The sequence below is a fragment of the Lepidothrix coronata genome, unplaced genomic scaffold (genome assembly GCF_001604755.1).
Source record: "Lepidothrix coronata isolate B3197 unplaced genomic scaffold, Lepidothrix_coronata-1.0 Scaffold9, whole genome shotgun sequence".
Lineage (NCBI taxonomy): Eukaryota > Metazoa > Chordata > Aves > Passeriformes > Pipridae > Lepidothrix > Lepidothrix coronata.
Window position 1 is genome coordinate 9,646,094 of NW_016690189.1, and position 23,733 is coordinate 9,669,826.

The 23,733-nt window shown below is 39.7% G+C and overlaps 2 protein-coding genes across 18 annotated transcripts in view; one reads left to right on the forward strand and one right to left on the reverse strand.

The window, feature by feature from the left end:
* APAF1 (apoptotic peptidase activating factor 1) overlaps positions 1-15,103 on the forward strand; it is an 81,053-nt gene extending 65,950 nt beyond the window's left edge. Inside the window, exon 31 of one of the 2 annotated variants that reach the window (XR_001873051.1) lies at positions 14,139-15,103. The gene's annotated coding sequence lies outside the window, so the exon portion shown is untranslated. The remainder of the gene's footprint in view (positions 1-14,138) is intronic. The other variant, XR_001873053.1, reaches the window with a different exon arrangement.
* Positions 1-23,733, reverse strand: part of ANKS1B (ankyrin repeat and sterile alpha motif domain containing 1B) — a 417,695-nt gene that overhangs the window by 19,548 nt on the left and 374,414 nt on the right. For 13 of the 16 annotated variants that reach the window (XR_001873050.1, XM_017804295.1, XM_017804294.1 and 10 more), the window contains 3 exons: positions 12,511-12,585; positions 7,299-7,427; positions 3,440-3,511 (listed from right to left, as the gene is read on the reverse strand). Coding sequence is in view for 15 of the 16 variants with exons in the window: in XM_017804295.1 (XP_017659784.1) it covers positions 3,440-3,511; positions 7,299-7,427; positions 12,511-12,585 (276 nt within the window). In the remaining variant the exon portion in view is untranslated. The remainder of the gene's footprint in view (positions 1-3,439; positions 3,512-7,298; positions 7,428-12,510; positions 12,586-23,733) is intronic. The other 3 variants (XM_017804293.1, XM_017804307.1, XM_017804297.1) reach the window with 2 other exon arrangements.

Below are 23,733 nucleotides of genomic sequence, written 5' to 3' on the forward strand. Positions count from 1 at the left end.
AGTATAAAACCATCCCCTTCCTACCTGGTCAAGGAATTCAGATGTGTAAATGCCAGATGGAGTCTTCTGTAGAGAACAAGTTCCTTCCTAAAGCTCAAATTTAACTTTATTCCTTGTCTTTATTTTGATGCAAACACATTGTATTCTCCCTTCATTTTCCTATGATGATTTAAAGTGAAGGCATCAATCTGATTGAAAACGCAACTTGCAGTATTTCCTATTCCACACTGGGAAAGATGAAAGCTCTTAACTTCTTGAAGGCATCTCTCAAATATAATTAATAAACCTATTCTGGCCAGGACAGCAAGATTTAATCTCCAAGTACCAAAGGTCAGTTTAGAGCAGGTGAAGAATGGAGATAAGGAGACAGGATTGTCGACTGCAAAGGCAGTTTGTGAGAAAAAAAATAGCTGGATAAAATATAAAGGAGTGCAAATATACGAATGGAAAAACACTTTTTATGCCAAATATCCATAATTTTGAATGGCTACAAGAATCTGCAATTTTGGGTGGGGAAAAAAAAACAACTATGTATAACCTTGACCCTAATGTTGAGCTCAAGTTATTGCACCTGCATGATTTTCCCCAAACAAATCCATCATCTGCCCTGCTGGAGCACGTTGCTGCACAATGCCCAGAAGCTAAGTGGATTGCCAAGAAGAGTTATTAAAACAAAGGTTCCCAGGTTTTGTTTTTGTTTTTTACTATTATTGGTGGGTTTTTACATTATAGAAGATTTAGGATCTCCCTTCACTCTTGAGCTATAAGAGAAGGAGGCCACTGTAAGCCTCTCTGTGGAGAGAGAGAAGGGATAACTGCATGACACTTCCCTTGAGAACCAAAACCATCAATTGCAATAACTGAAAGCCCTGGGAGCATCTACAACTAACAGTGAGGGATCTGCAGTCAGAAAACATGCCATTTTTGTTGTTTCTCTGTATTTATGAATGATTAAGGAAGATTTTTTTTTTCACTGATACACTTCTTTCACTCTTGTGCATCTGCTGACTGGAAGACATTCAGTGAATATCGACACTTTTTTGAGCAGCATTAGGTTAAAGATGGAGAATCTAAAGCCACACTGACAGAAAAATTAGGTACCTAATTTTCATACATTCTCCATAAAACCATTATATGGCTGAGTCCAGAAAGACTAAAAAATTGCAGGGAGTGACCTCAACATGGTACAAGGTTACGAGTGACATACTCCCCTCCCCCAACACGTTTCAGATTGCAGCATGCTACAGATTTGAAATATGGACATGGAAATACAAATAAAACACTAAAATTAAAAAATATTGCTCTATCACAAAAGTACAACCCTATGTAAAAATCTTACTGACTTTAGAGACACTGGACAAGTGTACAGAATTCAGTACCTCAGAGTCAGCAAATAATATATCTAGCTTTTAAGTTCTTTTTTTTTAAGTGAAATGTCCCTTTCAATACATTTAAAGTAAAATGTAACTATATCAGAAGCCACATTTTTGATGACAACCCAGTGGTACTTAAATACAATAATGATCATCACAGCAAAATGCAACATTTCAGGATGACTTTGGACAACCTGGACTCCAAGTTCACAGACACCAACTTTCAGAACACAACCATAGGGAAAAAGTTTTGGAAAAAGATCCATTTTTCTCACTGGGAAATAGGCTAAAATAATAATCTGTTCCCATTAAGTCAAAGGTTTTTTGCTTTTGACTTGAATAGGAACATGATTAAAAGGACTACATAGAAAGAATAGATGAAATCTTGATTAAAAACTGTTTTATTCAAATATCTTTGCAATAAAAAACCTCAGACTAGAAAATAAACATTCTCACAGTACAATGATTTCAAAAGAGAATGTAAAAAATAAATGTACACAAACCCTGTCACTGTGCTATATAAGTGCCCTGTACAGCACTATAGACAACTAGTGCAACTCCACTATTTTTATAGAAAATTTGTATTTTAAATTAAATTTGCTTTCAAACACTTAGTTCTTTCAGTTATATAATTTAAATTGGTCAAACTTATTTCTCATAAAAATATATCTTAAAAGACCTATAATTTATTTAGAGTGCCTTTTTTGATGTTAAGCTTCCTAGTTCAGTCAGAAAACTTACTGAAGCTGTCACATGCTACTATGGTGTCAAATTCTGCCCTAAGATCTGTGCAGGCATATGCCTAAAAAATAGAACTGCTAAGCCTGACAGTTTGAAAACTGGATTGGAAGACGGTACATTTGCAGCCTCAATTAATTCCCCAGAACAAGTATATTTGATTGTAGATCCCCCTGTGTCAAGTTGTTGTTTTTTTTTTTTAGAAGTGTTTAAGTCCAGGTACGGAATGATTAGCATGTAATTATCTGAAAAGCCTCAGGTCTTTAGGCAATCTAGTAAGCATGAATTACTGCAAGCCCTTAGCTAAAACAGCTTGTATAAAAGTCTGTGTGCTGCAGATATGTAACCAGTAGGAAATGGTTGTCCAATTGCATGAATTTTACACATCTTCCAGCTTTCTAACTGATCTGAATGCCACGTCTCATGCTCAGAGACATCTTGCATACAAAACTTACGATACACAGAAGAAAAAATTTAGCTCATTCATCTGTGTAATTGTACACATTTGGTAGATTAGCAAACAATTACATTCTTCATTAATTAATCATGCCAGACCATGATATGTTCACCATGGCTATGAACCAGTTCATTCTTATTACAACTACATTTGGGAATAAATCAGGTCATGGCTTGTTTTGAGTTTCCAGCAGTGGTATGTTTCTTGGAGATAGACCGAGCCTTGTTGCAATTTTCTACAAACCAGTATCAGGACAAAGAGCCATGGGAAAACATATTCTTAACTGTCTGAAGGAAACCTAACTGCTTTTCCACCATCAGGTGAGACTGACTTAGATCCCATTTTACCCTTCAATCAAAAAGCATGTAAGTAACTCATATTTAATGGAAACACTCATATGACTAAAAGCATCCATAGGATTATGTGACTGTTGGATTTACCATGCATAAAAAAAAGCTTTGATATCATGTTAATATATTTATTAGTACATATTTTCACATAGAAAATTAAATTTAGATTATCATATAAAAGCTATAAATTCTGTTTATAAAATCAATTTGGTATGGGCACGTTTAAAGTGTGTGGACAGTACTTTGAAACATACTGAAAGATTCACAAGAAAACAAAATGCATACATTTGGGGTTTTTTGTTAGATACCACATGCAAAAGAAAAATCTACCTTTAAATTTTCATAGTACAAAATTAAGCTGTAGTGCAGAACAGATTTCCTATTGAATACCACTGTAAATGCAAGGAAAAGAAATGGGTAACAGTACATTATAAAAGTAAAAAGGGCACAGTACAACCAACCACAGATTGATGTTATTTAATAATATTATGATACAGAAAGAAGTAGGTTTACAAACTTACCCTCATCTTTGCACATGCATCCTGTGTTGACTCTGTGCCTCTTAACTCTTTTACCAGCATAGAACCTAAATACTAAAACAAAAATCCATTGAACTTACTTTAACTCAAATTCCATAACAGACAAACATCTGCAGAAATGCACTAAAAATGCTTTAAAAAGCCTACTTGTAGCAGTCAACTTAATATATTACTTTAGAGTTTCTTTACTCTGCAGTTCTTTGATAAATCATTTAAACCAATGCATTAATCAACCCACAAAACAAGAATGCACAGCAACAAGTGTATTGAATCAGCTCGTGTCTTTTGAAACAATATCTGAAAGTCTCCTAGCTTTAGTCACTCAAACAATGAGGAAGTACTACAGAATCCATCTTTAAAAAGCCATTTGATTAAAAAACGGAGAATCTGCTTTTTTTAGCTGCCATCTGCTGATCTCCTATTGTTATGTGTGCAATCACGTGGATGTGAAGGGCAGTAGCAATCTTAACCTCACCGTACTCAATCTGTAACTAATTTACGCGCAAATAGCAGAGCCCGACGTCAGCAGAGAAAATAAATCTATACTAAGACTAGCTTAGACCATTATTTCTTCCTAAGGAAAGGCTGACCCTGAACTATTATTTTAAAGCCTTTACTGATCTGGAGGAGGGCTGGGTGAGAGGAAGCAGAAGGGTGCTGTGTCCTGGCTCAGCTCACTGAAAGCCTCCATGCCCTCAGAGCAGCCTGCTCCTCTCCGAAGGCAGTGAGTGCCTCACCAAAACAGGTCCCTTCCTACAGGCCTTTCCCTCACTTTGTCACTTGCTGGCACATGCAATTTGAGTCCTCCTACACCCTGGCAGCAGGCTCTGCTCCTCTGAATTTGTTCCTCTGGGGTCTCAGTACTCCTCTATGCCACGTTTGGATGGTGCAAACAGGATGTTTCTGTATTTCTGTATGATGTCACATGCAAGTCGGGCTTAACTGAGGAGAGAGGACAGCAAGTCACCCCTCACCTGCTCCTCCCCAGGCACAGAGATGTCTCTCTCTGTATCCTCACTGCAGCACAAGGCCATGGCTTCTCCCAAGTCTCCAGTCCTAAGTGAGGCAACACAGGAGCTGAAGAGAAGCCACTGTGGGCAGGAGCCTTTTCCCAGAGGATGCTGCAGACCATTACCACTGCCTGACCTTTTTCATTCTACCACACTGACTCCCCTTGGAAACAGCCTAAACTGACCCAACCAGTTAGTGAACCAGCTTCAGCTTAGACAAGAACCTATCAAAAAGAACTTCAGTTACAGCTGAACGCAAGCTGGAACTGAACAGAGAATGTACTGGTTCAATTCTCCGGTCTCCTGACCTAAACTGAGATATTTTCTTTAAAGCCTTCATTTCACACTGTGTACTGCAGGAGTCTCTGACCTGCAAGAAAATGCATAAATATTTCAATGTAGACAGTAGCCAACATGTCAATTAGTGAGAAACACTTTATAGGGCATTATAGATGGAACAGTGAGCAACACCAACACTACCAGACAAGCACATACAGAAAGGAATGAATGAAGGGCATTCTTGGAGGACTGCAGATGTAAAAGATTCATAAACCAAGCAGCTGTGAGTCCAGCTGGGGGCTCGATGGTGACGTGAATAGGGCTTTGGGCATTAATTTGGTGGGACAGCTTGATATCGCCCTTGAAGAAAAACAATAAATGTAAAGCAAACTCAAAAATTAGAAAATTAAAAGTGTATTGAGTTGAACTGTATTCTTTTCTGGATCCTGCTGTCTGACACTTTTGGCATCCTGTGCAGGTTGCAATTAATTTCTTCAATATTTTTAAATTTTCTTATTTTTTTTATGGACTACAGTACAACAAATTATTTTTTCCTGGAAAGATACCAGTTTGTCAGGCACCAGGGTAAAAAAAAACAGTGCTTTGAGCTCACGACAGAACAAGAGGAAGAAAGAGAAGAGGTGGGCAGCTCCTGTCCCATATGCACAGCAGCAAAAAGTCTCAGCTGAAGGCATTCAGAAATGCTTCCCAGGAAGGACTGTGGAATAGACAAACAAATCACAGAGGTACCGTCCAATTTAGTTGTCAGAAAAATCTGAAACTCTAGGAGGGAATATTGCTTCCCTTTGACTTGCTGTGCTTTTGGAAATGTTCCTTCTCAAATACTGAGAGCACACAGGAGCAATGCAGAGAACATCCAACAGTTTAACTGAGAGATGTGGCATACAGTGAAAGCTGCACCCATTATAACTTACAAGCCAGGGTTTTACTCTATAAGGCTCAGGTCAATACAGCTCAGCGAGCTGAAACAAAGCAGTGATGCATGGTCCTTTGGAAAGGAAGGTGTTTCCTTAATCACTAGTAACTTAGATATCCGTGGTCATTTCAACTTCATTTCTTTAATGATCCATATGCCTTCCAATCTATTACAAGGGTGACACGCTGGATCATGCAATAAGATAAAAGGCTCACTTTATTGAAAACTAGGAAAAATATTTAAAGAACTAGAAGCTTCCTTTTCAATTTGAGGTGAGCAAGGAGGTTTTGAATAGTAGGTGAGCTGGTCTTTGACCTTGACTTGCTGAGGAAGGCAGAGGTTCTAGTTACTGTCCAAGGACAGTCACTGCATTCACGGTAATTTCTACCCAATGAAGGTCTGATGGACAATACAGATGTACTCCAGTGAGACAGGCCTGTAACACCCCTTCTGCCCTTGCTCAGTGAGAGCCAGGCTCTGTCTCACCTGTGTTTAGTCTCTAATTCCTACCTTTCCAGATATGCTTTAAAAGAGGTGCAGCAGCCTCCAACTCTCCCCCAAAATACAGCTGTATTTGATAAACAGAGCATTATCCTAAAAAGCACTAGAGATCTTAGCCCCTTCAAGTGAAGAGGATCTCAACACCATGTCCTGGACCAGGGGTTAACCCTTAGCTATTATGCTAAAGGCACTGCAACTACTGAGCCCCTTTCCTTTGTACAGTAAGTCAGCCGTACTTCATTAGGGCCACCTCCAAAGAGGACGCACAGTGGTCTGGCAAGGGGGAAATGTTAGCATTTAAAGAGGTGAGCTGAGGCACCTCTTCAGATCCCCAGAAGCTCCAGTCCTCCCATCCAGGGAACTCAAGATTTCAGTTTTTAACTAAAAAAAAAAAATTACTTTCTGTGCTGCAGGAGACCTTTCTCTCCTCCACATGCATTTAAAACAGACATAAAACACTAATTGTCTTTAGCTGTAGAAGGAAACTCTGTTTCTCCAGGGATGGGAAGTGGTAATCAGCTGCAGCTAGAGGGGTGTAAAAATAAACATGCCCTGCCCTGATGGAACTGACTGCTACTGGTACTTCAAGCAGCCAACAGTATGGCAGGGGTCTGAATGTGTTCTTGTCCCAGAGATGGAAAACACTGCTTCAGGATCCCGATCTCCATCTTCCCTATCTCCCTTCCCCAAAACCAAATCTATAAAATTCAGGCAAGGCAACACTTAATTTAACTACTCTGAACACAGCATTGAGGTAGGCGTGAGGATCCCATATTATGCTTTATTATTCTTCCATAACTACTAGACAGGGATTTGTGACAGATGAGAAGTAGGGGTGTTTGCTCTCACTTCTACACTTTGCCACTTACTCATAGTGTCCATTCTCTAACATTATTGCTACATGGACTGCAATATATCACAAAATTCATAGCAAAAAGTACTGTGCATCCTTGTTTCTCATTTATTACAATTAGAGTTTTTCAGAAAAAGTGGCCTGTCTCACTAAAAGTGACTGGAAAAATATTATAAATGGAAGTAAAACACAACAGCCTATCAAAATCCAAGATTAACACATCTACCCCAAGTCAAACCACTAAAATTTATCAACACTTACAAATGCTTTATAATCACATGACTGGAAGATGAGTTTCTCTGGATGATGTTGCCAATATTGTACAGGCGTTGATGCTGTGGCTTCATTTGGAGGTCGCAAGGTAATCGAAGGCTCTCCCCAGTCTCCTGTCTGAAAATCACAGTTGTTCAAGATATTAGAGTATGTGCAGGCAAATTAGCTCCAAAATAGACCTCCACTGTTGTGCTCAATTAACAAGAATTTATTTTCTACGCATAGAGCCATGTTACTAAAATAAGGGAACACAACTGCTACAATATTTTTCATGATTTAATTTATAATCCAAAATCATCTACTGTAGTGTTTAATGAGGCTTTAATTAAATCTATTTGCTTTGAGAATAAAATCATTAGGCACCGGAAATGTTCCTTAAAAATAAGTGTTTACAATACATATATGAGGATGAGAGCACTTGAAAAAAATCATGATATGCACGAAAATGCCTTTCACAAATTCTGCTATGTGTTTTACAAGCTTTTCTGCACAGTTAATAAGTCTTCCATTATCCGGCACATATAACTGATAATTAACTTTCCTAGATGGCTAAATAACTGAGACTTTGCTTTGAAGACTTATTATATGTTCTTCAAAAATATGAGGCATTCTTTAATCTCTTTATGAATATTACTTTGATCACCACCTCTTGATGCCTCATTGTGGAGGTAGTAACATTGCCCTTCCACATTCATGATTCTCACTGATACAGGCGATTGCCTTCCTGAGCTGTCATCTCCTCTCTTTCCTCAAAGCCCTCAGAGAACACAGGTAAGACTGCAGTTTGCTGCCAAATCCCTTTGCAGCACACTCTTCTCCCTTCCAATAGAGCCAATGCAGGCGTCAGTACAGGTATGTCCCCAGCCTGGTAGTGCTGGTCTGGGTCTCACCTGCCATTGTGTGTTTTTAGTCATGGCTTTATTGGACCTGGACTGACCTCCAGGCCCTTAGGGGCTCCTTCTACCTTGCAGGCCCATGCAAAAAATAATTATTATTCTGAGACTATTTAGCTTTTAACTGTGATCTCTCCTACTTTTCGTTCACATGTGCCCACATCCTCAACACCAGGGATGCTGCCAAAGCATCAGCTCACTTTAACTGAAAATGACCCGTGAATGGACTCCTTCTCCTCTTCCCAACCCCTCTTCCCTCTGCTACCAGTCCCACTTTTATCCTATTTTGTCCTGTCTGGACTGCCTCTGAATTGCCCTCTTCTTCCCAATCTGTCTTTTTGCAACCACATTTCTCCTTCCTGATTTTCCTTCTTCCCCTGCTCATTTTCTCTCAAACTATTTAATCCTTTCCTATATGATTATTTCAATTTGGGTTACACTACTACTTTCTTTACCTGCACTTATCTCTGCATATTTTCTATCCATTGTTAAAATATGTGTTGAAGATGGCAAGGAATTGTCATCAGTATTTCACACAGAATATGGCTGGAAGCTCAGACTTTTATAGCAAAAAGAAGTTATGCATCAAAAACACACGAAAAAAATCTTACCGAAGACATTCAAAGTCCGGCAAACTATCACATCTTACTAATTAAATCAGGACAGAGTAAACAAAACAAGTACATCATTTTCATGTGTCACAAAATAACAAAATGACACGCATTTGCACAGCTCTGCAATGAAAAGCAATAGATAAATCTAGAAACATCAACATTACCCTGCCAATATGGTAACGTCAAGCAAGTCGAACCTAGTTACTGTTGACACCATTAGCACACCTACCAATTACACAGTAGTGTAATTTCTGTCTTGCCCAGTTAAGTTGCCTATATGCCATGGGTATGACTTCAGCCTTAGATTTTGAAAAGAAAGCAGCAGAAGCAATTGCTCCAATTTTTCGCCATGTACAAAAACCTTCTATCATATTTAATCTGAAGTGGGAGGTTGATTTCTTTAAGAAGCAGTTCTCCTTATAAAATAAGGTTTCCATCATATTACAATGGGCAAGGATCTGCATCCTTGTTATTAGTGGAGTCTGACAACAAGAGAAGATGGATTGCACCCATCACAAATCCTCACAGCGTGCTCAGCTGTCTCTTATGAATTGTTCAAGGTCACAGCTAACAGACCACTTGAAATAGTCCTTTTTTCCCCCCCTAATAAAGATACACTCCTGCATGTTCTGTGTAAGGAAGCAGAGCTTGGGAGGTCATCATGGCTAGGCTTCACAAACGAAGATTTGGGAAAGGCTGTATCCACATTTACAAGTACGCTGGTGGCTAATAAGGCCAATACCAGATAGATGTGTCTGTTTGCAAAAGGCACAGCAGAAAGACTCTTTAGGTGGTATATTCTGCTTGGGAGATAGATCCTATCCATTTAGCAAAAGGCTACTATGATGGAACACGAGTAAATTTAGTACAGAAAAGCTACAAAAGTACATCTTTTGACCACTGGTCTCTTCACTAAGGAAGCACGGGGATGGCTGTGCCATGTTCTACTGAACAAGTGACCGGGGGTAGTGCTCCAAACCCTCCTGTTGCACTGCTCAGCAGGTGGCTTCCCTACAAGGGACAGTATGGACAAATTAAGCAGGGAGTAAGGAGTAAGTAAGGAATAAAATGAGTACATAATTCTACAGTTTGTCTCCCTTTTGCACAGATAGTATGGAAAGCATGGAGAAATGCATTTCTTCTGTCTGTAAATAAAAGGGCAGCAAAAGAGGAACGGTGATAACCTCTTGTTTTGGTTCAATTTTATAAAGGAAAAATAATCACGAGGAAATGAGAAATAATCTTCAACTAGGCTACTAAAACTAGTGTATGAGACACTTGGAGAGGGACTGTGTGGAGACCACTTGTTTGTATCCATTAATTGCTCTATAATCATCCTAGTACCCACTACTTTTAAATTAGACAAAACCGAATTGCCAAGTTTTCCATATTTTTCTCTAGGATGTTCTAAACAGGCAATAGAGTTGAGGTTAGAGGAATGCAGGGATACAGTATTTCTGCTGTTCCTGACAGACCACTGCACCTGGAGAGCTTTCATGTATTTCAGCATGTCTTGTAGAGGGAGCAGCTACTAAGAAAACTTGCATAAAATTAAACATCACAGGTATAGATTTTTTTTTTTCAGGGAAGAAAAGCCTTTAAACAAGATTTAGACAGCTGAATACATTAAAAAAACTGTGTCTAAAAACCTCAACAGAAAGAAAGGGAGCTCCTCAGTTGACTGAGTCTAGTCAGATTCTGAAATTCTGAGATTTAGGATATCATGATGGCAGTTGACTTCAGGCAAAATACAAAATAGAACCATCTTCGACCTAGAGAAGACTTGAAACAACAAGGCTCAAGTCTGGGATAGAAAAATATAAATTACTAGTAGTCCTAACTCCAAGGAATTGATGTGGAACAATTCATGGGTGATGTATTACGATTCAGGTCCTTCACCTAATACACTTTCAAGCAGTACAGAAATGTTCAGAAATTGCCATGCAAGACCAACTATAATGTTTGATTTAAATTTTAAAAATAGATATGCTAGGATAAGGATTTTCTGGTTTGAATATTTAATTTGCAATTATAAGAAATAATCAAACATTTAAGCTTATGTATTTTTTATCACACAATATACAGATGGAGATTTTTATCTCTCTGATGAAGTAGAAAGGCAAGAGATAATTTATTCCTCATCTAACTTTACAGCTCATCAGGCAGCTGTGCAATTTATCACATGGTTTTTGCTGTATTGCTTGTGTTTTAGTATTCTAATGTCCCCGTGCCCTTAACCAGCACCTTTCCTCTCTTTGGCCTCTCCCAACTTGAAAAAGAATATTTTTTGCTCCACATTTGCAGATAAAGAATTTATAATCAGAAAATGGTCTCAAGTCAGGTGCCAGAGTGGTAAGGATTCAATCCTTTTACAGGGACAACCTTAAAGACCAATATCTTGTGCTCTTGCAGTGCTTTCTAACCCTGAAAATCAGCAGATGTGCTTTACAAAAGGGTCAGATGCTTGATGTCAAATGAGCTACAGAGGCAGATCACAACTATTAAATATTTTTGGTTTTTTACAGTCGTTGCACATTTTCCTATCTCATCCCATTTTCTGAGAAGCATATTTGACTCATATTGAAGGCACCTGGATACAGAGGTAGTCACAGATAAGAAGTAACCTCAATACAATTTTATAAAAATCTAACACCTCCCTCGTCTTTTTATAAAAATGTCAAGTTAAAACCCCTCCATGCTTCAAGGAAGAAAAAAACAAAAAAGTCTGAGTTTGAGTGGTTTGAATGTAGTTATTTTTAACAAGAACCATATCTTATAACTTTTCACCTGTTTTTTTCATGCCTGGTTATGGTAACATGCATTAGTCACCATGACAACAACAAATTGGAGCACGCATGGATACAACACTTCTGGCTGAAAAATTAATAATTTTCTCCCTGTAAAAATTTTAAATGCTCTGCAGACCAGTCAAATCCTCATTGTTTCCTTATGTTTTAATTCCTAGACCAAGAGGAATTTTTTAAGCTCCTTATATTTTTGGTGCTTGAAATAATGGGAACAGGTTTATGGTGTACTTAGATTTTAAAAACTTCTAAAGCTTGGTAGCCAAAACGTTCCCTCTTTGGCAGAAATGTTCCAAGGAGGCATGGCAAAAATCAGGAGAAATCTACAGCTCCTCTGAAATACTCTGCTGAACAACAGGCTGTCATCCTTACCACACTGCAATATGGATCACCAGGATCCCATGCACAGCCTTTGTGACTGTCACAGAAGTGATAAAAACTCACGGCACCATCAGCATTACCTCTAATTCCCCCAAAGGTGACTCTGTAAACACAGGGTGTACCTCAGCTGGGCAAAGCCTATGGGCTGACACAGAAAGGGCAGCACAACACACTGTGGGGGTGAAACTGTGCAAACCGAGCTGTTTACACGGTTTCCCGTTTTGGAAAAGTGAGTGAACGAAAACATCAGAACAGAAGTCAAAGCTCCCCCTGAGCGAGACTGCTGCTGGCAATGCCCCCACGTCCTGTATGTATGTACACCATACAGCCAACATACGCTAACCACATGGCACGACACACGGATGTGCGCACACATAATCCCCAAGGAGGGCAGACAAGTTACGAACTTTTGTTACCATTTCAGCGACATGACACCTGTAGATAACACCAAGGCAACAGACTGTACACCCAAAGAATGACAACATAGCCATTTATTACTGTATCTTACATTATGAACCTGATGAATCGATGAGAAAGGATATCCTGCATTCTGGTTGGTCCAGATCTCACAGACCGAAGACTGCTAATATAAACAGAAAACTGTATCTCATCTTGTAAATATTAATGCACTGCAACTGCCAAAAGTCAAGAATAATTAAGAAAAGGTTTGCAATAATATTAAAGAAGGAAGTAAAATAGCTGTTAAATGTAATTTTATTTATTTGCTGACAAAATATTTTTGGACTGGCTGGAAAGACGCATAGCTTATTCAGAGACTCTAGAAGAGGTTTCAGACTGTGAGTACAAGAAAACAATTTAGTCAGAAATGCTTGTGAGATAAAGTTATGCAGGCATTAACAGAAAACACAGAGAGCAGAAGAAATACTGGTTACTTTCAGGTTTTGGCAGAGAAGAAGTTTGAAGTCAACATCCTGATTAAGTTTTGAGACTTAAATCTCTCTCTGTTGGAGACTTTCACAGGTAGAGGAAGGGAAAAATCTGGCAAGACAATCAACAGAAAAAATATGTTTTCTCTGTAACAATTACTAGAAAAGAATGCATTGCAATCAAGTGAAGCAGCTGCCCACCATCTCCTTCCAACAACAAGTCCTTTGCATTCAAAGATACAGATAATATTATCTTTGGTATTGACCATGACCCCAAAGCATAAATGAAAGGTTTCAGTCTACCTTCTACATTATTGTACAGAGTCTGTAATAGCAAAGCAAAGTCAGCATACTGTAGCATCTCTAGCAAAAGCAACAGGCAAGCACGGCATTCAACCAGCATCTTTTATATATTTCCTTGTTTGGACACTCATCGAGAAAGCATCTGTGGCACCTCAGCAAACGCTAAGATAACATTTTACAGTAGCCAGGCAACTAAAACAAAGCATCAGACATAGAATCTGCCCACTCTATCTTCAGCAGGCAGCAACAAAAAGCAATCAACAGACATGAAAAATGCAACTGCAGTATCCAGAATAGATAGCAATTAATATATAAGTAATTTAACAACAGCAGGAATGTGCATTGCTGGTTCTTGTCAGCAGCGGCAGCAGGAATCTAGCACCAATGCTCAAAACAACCCAAAAAAGTGCAACTCTTAAAACATGGCTCTTGCTCTTACCTTTTGTAGCCGGCAAGCTGGCTGCCTGGCTGGTGACAGACTAGGTTATCACTTCCGGTTACGGCCAGGGAAGCCTGGCATCCTCTGGACTGACTACAAAGCACTGCCAGACAGACTGGTGGCTGCCTAATGTTGTTAATAGTCCCTTATTTCCTTCATGATCTGAAATGCATGAGCACAAATCCCTTCCTCCAGCTTTAGTAATTCTTAAACTTTCATGTATCTGGTTAATTTCACCTCCCTCATCTTGCTTTTGAAGTTATTTGCTTCTCCTTTGTGAGGTGCAGGGCTCTACATTTTGATAGCATTAGATAATAAAAACTTCGATTTTTGCTCAGTCTTCTTCCCCATCTTCTGCAACTTGCTACAAAACAGTCCTCCTCCACGTGATGAACAAATAGTCTCAGTGCAAGGTCACCAGCAAACACTGCTGCAGCTACTTCTGCTGTGCCATCATTAGAACAGTGCACTAGTTGGTACTAATGACATTTTTTTGTGTATGTCAAGCAAACTGACTTCTGGATGCTCTGGCCATGCTCATTGATGGGATGCCTACCTTTGTTTGCCTAGGAACGAGAAGATTCCTGAATAGGAATCCATGGCAGAAGCTTGTGCCTCCGCTTTTCAAGAGAAGAGTAAAGAGAAGGCATTTCCATGCCAGATGAAGCATACTCAGGCATCTGGTAATCAAGAAGACTTATTGCAGTGCTATTTGGACACACTCACTGAGGTCCTGAAAGCAGCAAGGTAAGGCAGCAGGGTACTGTATGTTGGCAGATGTTTTATTTCTTCCCAGCACTGGCATGGAGTTGCCATGATGCCATCACATTGTGCAGCTGCTTCTCACCATCTTGATATTCCTAAGACAAAAGTGTGTCCTTAAATCCTGCCCCTCTCAAGGCCTTGCCTTTAAGGATTGGTGTGGGGCCTCAGCCAGATCAGCCGTGAGCTGGAGCAGCAGCGGCGTGCGGGGGTCTCCCAGCAGAGCTGCCATAGCAGTCCTGCCGTGCTGTGGCACCTAAAGCTATAAATACATCGGGGACATCTGTCGGCTGCTTGGGTGCTAACTCAGGGACAGGTAACACAACACTGTAGTAAGTGTGGACACAGCCTTTAAGTTGCCCCATTTAAAAAGAGGGCAGACAATAAATTTTTTTTACACGTGCCAATAGTACCCATCCTGCCTCTCCCTCCCCAGCTCATCTTCTCCTAGATGAAGACACAGAGGTTAGGGCACTTTCCCCAGGAACTGGGAACTCTTGATTTCATGCCCTTCTCTGACTGAGGGGACTCACACCTATGTATTTCACCTTTCTCTTTCACAGGTTAAAACAGCTGCAGAAGGCAGGCTGTCTTCAACCCCTTTTATAAATGGCAGGAAGTCCTTCTAATTAATTCTTTAGGGAAAGAAGAGTGCCCAAGATGTTTGGAAGCACTCGCATATGAGAGACAAGTTTTGGGTCCAGGTCTCTGCTTCAAGAACTGTGCAAATGAACTACCCCCATCAGACAGACCTACCCCCAGAACTAAAGGTTTTGAGGATCTAGGCTTAAGCTAAATCATCTTTAAATACCGGTGACTTGATTTATTAAATCAACAATAAATCGAACAACCAGCAGAAACAGAATTTCCCATGAGTGTATGAATGCCCAGTCTGAAGGGCAGCAGTGCAAAACTCATGACTCTGTTTTGCACTCATTATTGTTTGAGTGACTGAGGTACTGTAATGCAGTACAGAAGGAACATTAATTTTATGGATGGTAACAAATTCAAATTCAGAAATCAACCTTTTCCTTGCACCATTGTAAAAATATTTAGCATTTACTACATACATATTTTATATCTTCAAAGTGCTTAAAATTTTTAATGAATTATGAAATCCCCAGGAGAAGTACTCAAAGTTACATATCCCTGTGCTGAAGAAGAAAGAACCAAGGAAAGGAAAAAGGTTAAGTGAGTATCTGAGGCCAGAAATTCGGCAGTAGGAGGAATAATGGAGATTAGGCTTCAAACACTCACAATTTTCAGCTCCCAAAACATATGCTCTCAAAAAACAGGTAAAAAATTCAATCTGTGCATACATTTCTACCACAACAAACACAAATACACTTGGGCACCTAATACCACTGACACAAAGGTTATGTGAAAAAGAGTTTAACAAAGAATATTTTCCTAAGTAATATGGTAAAGATGAGCAAAGAAATAGCATCTGCTATTGTCTGATTAGTATCGAACATGCCATTATCTTAATACTTCTCAAAAGATAAATGTTTACAAGTGAAATCACAACAAGACTCTGCCATCATACCATTTTTGTGGTGTCCCATGCATAAGAGATTTCCCCATCTGGTCATGGCGGGACATGACTCTGACAGGCAGGATGGGCAAAGGAAGGGAGAAAGTCTCACAAAGTGAATAGAGTTATCCAAGGAGAACTTTAGGCTTCCTCCCCATAGACGAGGAAAACTTGGTTGGTAATCTCAAGAAAGAAAGAAACCATAAGATTGTTCATAGAAATTATATGCTTTCTAAGGAGAGGAGGAACAGGAGCTGCATGGAAGGAGTCCAGAAGTATTCATTACAGCTCAGTGAATTTCACTCGATGGCACTTTAGGAGATGTCAAGGATTTACCTAAATTAGGAGCAATTATCCTTGAAAGTCATAGAAAATACTGAAAGGACCAAAGAAGGGCTAAAAGAATATTTAAGATGTGTTAGAAGGAAGACTCAGAAACTTATACGCAGCCCAACTGCAGGGACAAGCAAGTGACTAGAAACTGTTTCAGAATTCAGTCACCATCCCCCAATTCTCATGACCTTCTGCCATTACTCCTGGCCATCTGAAACAAACAGTCAGAAATATATGTATGCGTGCGCGTATATTTACATCTATGCATCCATTATCGAGAATAACAAAGAAAAAGTGTAATATTGCCTGCCATGTGTTACCAAGACAGCTTCTATGAGCCAAGAAAAATTCAAGATGTTTATAATGAGGTTCCTCAGTATGAATCATCTCAGATCAAATTTTCTTCTTTGTTGGAAAACTAGCCAATTAAATCAGCGGCATCAAGGAGAAGTACTGCAAGACTTGGACACTGATGCAACAACATATGAACAACTCCCATACACAAACTTAGCCTGAATCAAATGCAGTGGTTGCACAAGAAGTTGAAATTCACCTTTTGAGAATAATTATTGGTATTTAAGCACAAATGGACTGGAATATGCCAAGGCAATCTGCAAGGACCTGCTCCATGCTGTGGCCTGGAGGAGTGCCAAGGCTAAGGAGGATCCAGAAGTGAGGGACTTTTCAGAATGTGGTAAGAACTGAAAATGGATCTAATGAACTACAGAAAGTCAGATAAAATTACGTAAGATTACACACAGATATAAAATAGCAAACAAATTAGCAGAGTGATTTAGGTTGCAACAGGACAAAAAAGATCTGAAAGTTTCAGTATACCTCAAATTAGATAAAGTCAGTCTTTAAAAAGAAAAAGGAAATAAATCACAAGATAATTCACACTGTAAGGGAGCTCAGGAAATCTCCATTCCAACTCCAGCTCAAGGCAGGAGCAGCTGTGAGATGGGACCAGATTGCTCGGGGCTTCATCCAGTCAAGTCTTGAAAACCATCGAGGACAGAGACTGGGCAGACTCTGTGAGCAACTTGTTCCCCTGCTTGCCTGTCTGCATTGGGAGGAAATTTCTCTTGGCATCCAGTCAGCGTCTCTCCACTTTCAGTTTCAGTACCCAAAGCCACCTCTTCTCCAGCCAGCCCTGGTTGTCCAGCCTCTCCTGGGAGGGCAACTGCTTCAGCTCCCGACCATCTTGGTGGCCCTTTGCTGAATTTCCCTCTCCTAAATAAAAAAACCCAGGTATTCAATAAAAGTGGTTATATGGGGCAGCCACCAGTGAGGTCTCACATGGGGTGGCATCCAGTTTTAGCCACTGCAGTGTAAGAAGGGAGTCCAGGAGAGAGTGACAACAACAAACAGAAGTCTAGAAAACACCAGGGCGTGGCTCTGGTTAGGAAAAGGTAGGTACCAATGGTTTATTCAGCCCTGCGCTAGTCTGAGTAGAGGTTGTTGGTGACTCCTGATCTTCTGCTGCCTTTTCCACCTCTCCTCAGCAAGGTTGCCCTCTCACACTTCCACATGGCAGTGATGGTCCACAGGGAGAAGAGGAGCTGCTGAACGCAACCTCTGGGCTTATTCCCCCGCTGCCTCCTCCTCTGTGTCTCACCACAGGACCCAGCCTCAGAAAATTGTTCCCATCTCCCAGTGCTGCAGCTCCAGTGAGGCACAAGGAGGGAGAGAGAGAAACAGCAGCAAACCCCACTCCCCTGATGCGCATAATCTAACTCGCTAACTATAATTTAGTCTAGCTCCAGAAATGAGGATAATTTTGGATTAAATCCCAGAAAAATCAGTCTTGTTATGGCAAACAAACTTTTAAGGTGCAACAGCTGAAAGAAACAAATGAAACTTGGATCAATGGGGTCTGGTCACTTTTGTAACTGTACCTCCAAAAGTTTTAGGACCAGGGGAGAGCAGTTGTGCCATCTAAATAGATGCTGCTTCCCTGAATGTTCCCAAGGCTCTGGAGAAAGCTTGCCTTATCAGAAGGAATAACTGCAAATCCTCCTTTAAAAACAAGATCTTGAGAGATGGAGAGTGAAATTTGTACTTCTTTTAGAGAAGCAGAAACTCAAAATACCACTTCTTTTTAGAGGAGTCACATGTTTTGCATTGGTATATTTCTTTTGCTTCTCCTGAAAATACTTCACATGAAAATTTCTGGAAAATCACCACCCTCTTTGGACTGGCTCTATCGCAGGCAGGCACTGCATGACAGGCATGAGCAGCAACACCACGCTCCAAGTCAGTGCCCCCAGTGAGGTTTCACAAGAAGGTGCATGCCATGGCCAGCACACCCAGGGAAGGAGGCGACTGACCCAGGACCACAGCAAGCCTGCAGACTGTCCTCTCCTGTCTGTGTCAGGGTGAGAAGCAAAGCCTCTTCCTGTGCTAGGGTGGGTGCTGTAGGTCCCATACACCTCCACCTCCTGCTCCACACAGAGCCATGCTTTCCACTTCTCTGATGAGAAAAGTCTAATCACAGAGGTATGCTTCTCTCTCATTCCTCCTTCACATGATAGCCATCTTTTCCTTAGGCAGCTGTTCTCAACCGATTTTGATCAAGCAGACCAGGAGCTGGGCTCCTGCTAGGGAGGACAGACCGAGGGCCTTCAGTTTGTCAAGGTTATAACTGCACTGACTGGCTTGTGGAGGTGCAGCTTTACAGTCGCAGCTCTGGCTTCATGACTCCCACTGGGCAGCCAAGCTTCTTCTCATTGACAACACCCCTTCTGCTGGTACTGCCATCTACCAGTGTGCCACTGCCTCTTAACTTTGCACAGAGGATATAAACTTCTGGACAAACACCAGGGAAGATTATGAGACTTTAATCCCTGAACATTAGGTACACGTATCTATATTTTTGCCAACACTCCCCCTCAAACAATAAAAACAGAAGAGCACCCCAAACTCTAAGAACAGCTTTTTTCTAGGAGCTCAAAAATTTAAATGTTAGATATTAAACTTTAGTTTTCATACAACCTTTTCAATGTAGAGCCTCTAGTTCACAATACTGAGTGTGAAAAACAGTAAATTAATTAAGAACATCTGTCCTCCTCTTGATGTAGTATTTATGGTTTTAGTTTGGATCATTAATACTGAATATAGAAGCAGCTTCCTTAATTCCATATGCTGAAGCAGCATGTAGGTATAATCCACATGACATGACTTCAGTTCCTAAATGTTAGCTTCTGTAACATTCATGAAAAAATTCTACCTTTCTATTCAAACAGAAATTAGGTAGATTTTTTTATAATGTCTTTATCAGTTTACCTGTCCATTGCACAGAGAAGTAGTGGATGCCCCATCCATGGAAGTGTTCAAGGCTAAGTTGGAGGGGGGCTCTGAGAAATTTGGTCTAGTGGAAGGTGTCCCTGCCCATGGCAGGGGCGTTGGAACTGGATGATCTTCAAGGTCCCTTCCAACCCAGTTGTGGTTCTATGATTCTATGAAATACACAATACTGAAAATTTGCTGAAATTTACAGCTCAAGATACAGCTGTCTATGGCATTAACATCTATGGGAATTACAAAGACAACAGCTAGCAACATCTATACCATACAACTGATTCAGTTGAGCATTTTTCTTTTGAAGTTAAATTCAAGGTCATCGCAGTTCAGTCATCTTTCCATATTGAACAAAAAGCACCTAAAATATGAACCATAGAGCATTTTATTTGGATTTTACATATTTGTTTCTAAAATAGCTGTCTATTTATCCTCACAACATCCACTATTTTATGCTTTTAAAAAAATGCAAATAAGAAATCTTAGAAGTAAAAAGACAATGAATCTAGACAACGATATTTTTGTATTTATTGCTTCGTAAATCAACTAGTAAAGAATTCTGTTATTTGAAGAGTAATTTCAACCACTGATAAAAACCATACTTCATTGCTGCTTAGATAATCTCATTTTACACAACGGTATTCTCTTGGGCATGTTTTCCTTCATTCAAAGTAATCATTAAATCCTTCCAAAGCAAAGAAGGAGACAGAAAAACAAACAGGAAACAAGTAAATAAAAAAATTTCACACAGTGATTAAAAGTTACAAAACTAAAGGTGAGTTCTTTATTTTCAGCTCTTTCAAACTTTCTGTGTCCCCTTCCTCAACCTGAAACATCCCTATATCTCAGTTTTCTTAGCTGTAAAATGGAAAACATGATTTTAAACCACACAGTCCCACAGTGCACTGGAAATACAAATGCATTAGTATCTGTGAAGTATTTGGAAGATATTATTGAGTTGAAGGTATTATTTCAGAAAGAAGCAACATTATTTCAAAATTTTAATATAAATCTGCCCTTACTAATTCTGTCCTTTGTTTTTACTACACTTTTCCTCTACTGTAGATAGAGGATCTATTGTACTAAATCCATTTAAAAGATTGTTCCCTGTGTATCAATCCTAACCCGGCAATGAATTATTATATCTTACAAAATAATGTTAAATGCAGAATCCCAACAATCAGGATAGCTTTACTTCAAACTTAAACTTACTATGCAGTCATTACAGTGCCATTACACAAGATATCTTGTGTTTTAAGAAAAAAAAAAAGGGGGGGAAAAAAAAAGAGCTCTCAGACCATGGGACCGAAGAATCAAGAAAGGCTTTCAAAATATGTCTGAGTTCAGCATCTCTGTGAAAGAACTTCTCCCGCCTGTGAACAATTTTTCCAACCCCCTGAGACCTTAAAAGATCTCTTCCTTCCATCAAAGCCCACTACGGTGCTCCCCATATGGGCCACAACTCAGAGGCAGACACCAGCTGAAGCTTTCCCCAGAACCCTAGAGGCACTTGCCCACTGCCTCCCAAAATGACAGACCTCTTCCCTCTCGGGGTGCACTGCAGGTTCAGCACCATGGGGAGAGTGTGCATCAGCATCACAGCGATGCCTGTCCCAGCTCATCTTCTGTGTGGGCAGGGTGATTCCCACACCTCCCTGCCTGCCTGCCACAGGAAAGATGGTTTTGACCCTTGGTCCTGGCTAGGGGCAGGATGCAGTGCTCTGAACATCATAGCAAGAGGTCTTATGGACCATGGTGGCTAAAAGCACCATATGTCACTGGCTGGCACAATAAATAGTCACAGCCTTGGGGCTGGCAGTCTGGAATATGCTTGCAGCTAGTACCTAAAGCTTCTCTGCTGCCTAGAGAATTGCAAATCCTAAGGATGTGACATTTTAACTGGTGTATTTTAATGAACTTAGCTATGATTCCTTTCAATCTCCAAAGTTCTTCCCTGCAAATCATTTCAGGGGTGAATGAAGAGCCCAATCCCTTCAATGGAACTCCTCCTATTGATTTTGGTTCCAAAGAACTCAGGATTGGTCTGTATGATTTAATTTCTATTTTAAAGGTTTAGGCAATCTTAAGAAGAACCTCAGCTATTTTAAACCACGTTAATTTGATCATACTAACCTACAGTTTGCAAGCTCAGAATTCAACATCCACAGTCAATGATGACTCAGACTACTCATTCCTTTCTGCATTTTTTTTCTCCTTTTTTTTTTTTTTTTGAAAATAAGCCATCTCACAACCTTCTGTATTACTATTTTGGCAGTTGTGATTTATACAACCAGATATCAAAGACTTTCAAAGTTGGATGACCAACTGGAGGGTTGGATGACCAAATCTATTCCAGTGGAGAATCTAAATTGGTTAGACTCATTGTTTATATCAGCATTTTCCCCTCTTAGGTCACAAACAGTCTGCTAGGGAACTGCGAATGAAGGTACAATGCTGGCCTTGAGACAAAACCACCCACATGAAGTAAATTTAAATCAGTGCTTCCTCCAGGAAACAAAGTGTTGTATTACTTACAATCAGATCTGATTATGGTTTAGGGAACTCTTTAAACCCATCTAGCAGATCAAAGGAAAACAGATTTAAACTGCTGTGCTCATTGTTTAACAAACACTGGTTGATTGATGCAAAGATCAACATGCTTGATGGCTCCTAGTAAAAGTTTAGTGAAAACACAGGTGATACTAAAGACTGAAACATCCAATCTCACCATTTCATCAAAATATCTTCAGATTTTAGATTTTAAATTGAGGCTAAAAATAGCTTTATTCTAACATTTTTGAAATAAAATCAAGTTCATGAAAGCTATACAATGAATAAGGTCTCAACACTGTGTTGGCCTCTATCTTTGAGGCCATAAAAACACCCATTAATCTCATCACCAAGAACACATCAAAACCACATTCACAGCATCACAGCATACAAGACATCTTTATGCATGTTTATGTACTATAGCATCCAGTAAACATGCAGATCCACACAGCAGCATGCAAACAGCCTAGCAAAGAGAGGGTTAAGACAAAGAATATCCTCAAAGCAATTCCAATAATTCCTCTAGATCACGGTGTTTGTGAGAAGTATTCTAGCTGGAAAGCAGGCCTCGTATCAGTTCAGAAGTTGTTGATCTGACACAAGCCAAAGGAACTGGCAAACTGCAAGGAAAAAGTTGCTAGATAAAAAAACCAAAACAAAATAAAACAAATAAACAAACACACGGTTCATGTTAAGAATCAGCTGGATCTCTTGTACTTTCTAGAAACAATTATTTTACCTTTAATTTCAAGGGGGCTTTGGGGGAAAAGACTGAAGGAAATATAGTTCATTTTAGCAAAGCACATATTGCAAAAAATAAATTTAAGAATCTATTTTTGGGCTTGAATGGTTGAAGAAATCCCTGATTAGCCTCTTAATGGGGTGAGTCCAATTTATTGAGAATGATCACCAGAGGGAGTCATTGACTTTCCCGTTAAAGTCAAAGGGAATTTTACATACTTCAGGAATGCAGAATTTGGGGGCAGAGCTGAGAAAGACTTCAAACAGACTAGAGTTCAGGGACTAACACAAGCCACTGTTTTATGGATTTAATCTGAATCCATTTTCCCTTTTGGAGTCCCAAAGGATGACTGATATATTCCATGGTTAAGGTTAGACAGAAGGCACTGAAGTCTTTAATTCAGTGGGTACACAGTTTCACAGAAAAACAAACAAACAAAAAAACCCCACCCTGCCCCCCCAAAAAAACAAACCAAAACCAAAACAAAAACAAATCCCAGCACTTGATTGGTTTTACAGCAGTTTGGACTGGTGCAAATAATAACTTCTCAATTTTCTCTTTGGACATGCAACATATCACAGTCCTTCTGAAAATGCAGTATTTAACAGCACAGAGAAAATCTCCAGGTATCATATATGAGAGTATGTCATACCTCTTGGTAATATCAGGACCTCAAACAGTAAAAGAAAAGAGTAAAATGGAGACAGAAAGAATTGTTAGCATGAGGTCTTTGTGTTGTTGTGGTTTGTTTGATTTTTTTGTCTTCAATATTAGTGACTAAAAAAGGAAGTGAGAATAGGGATTTGTGAATGAAGTAATAAAATGAACTAAGTAGATGAACCAGTCTACTCAGCCATGAGCAAGCATGCATTTTATGCTCA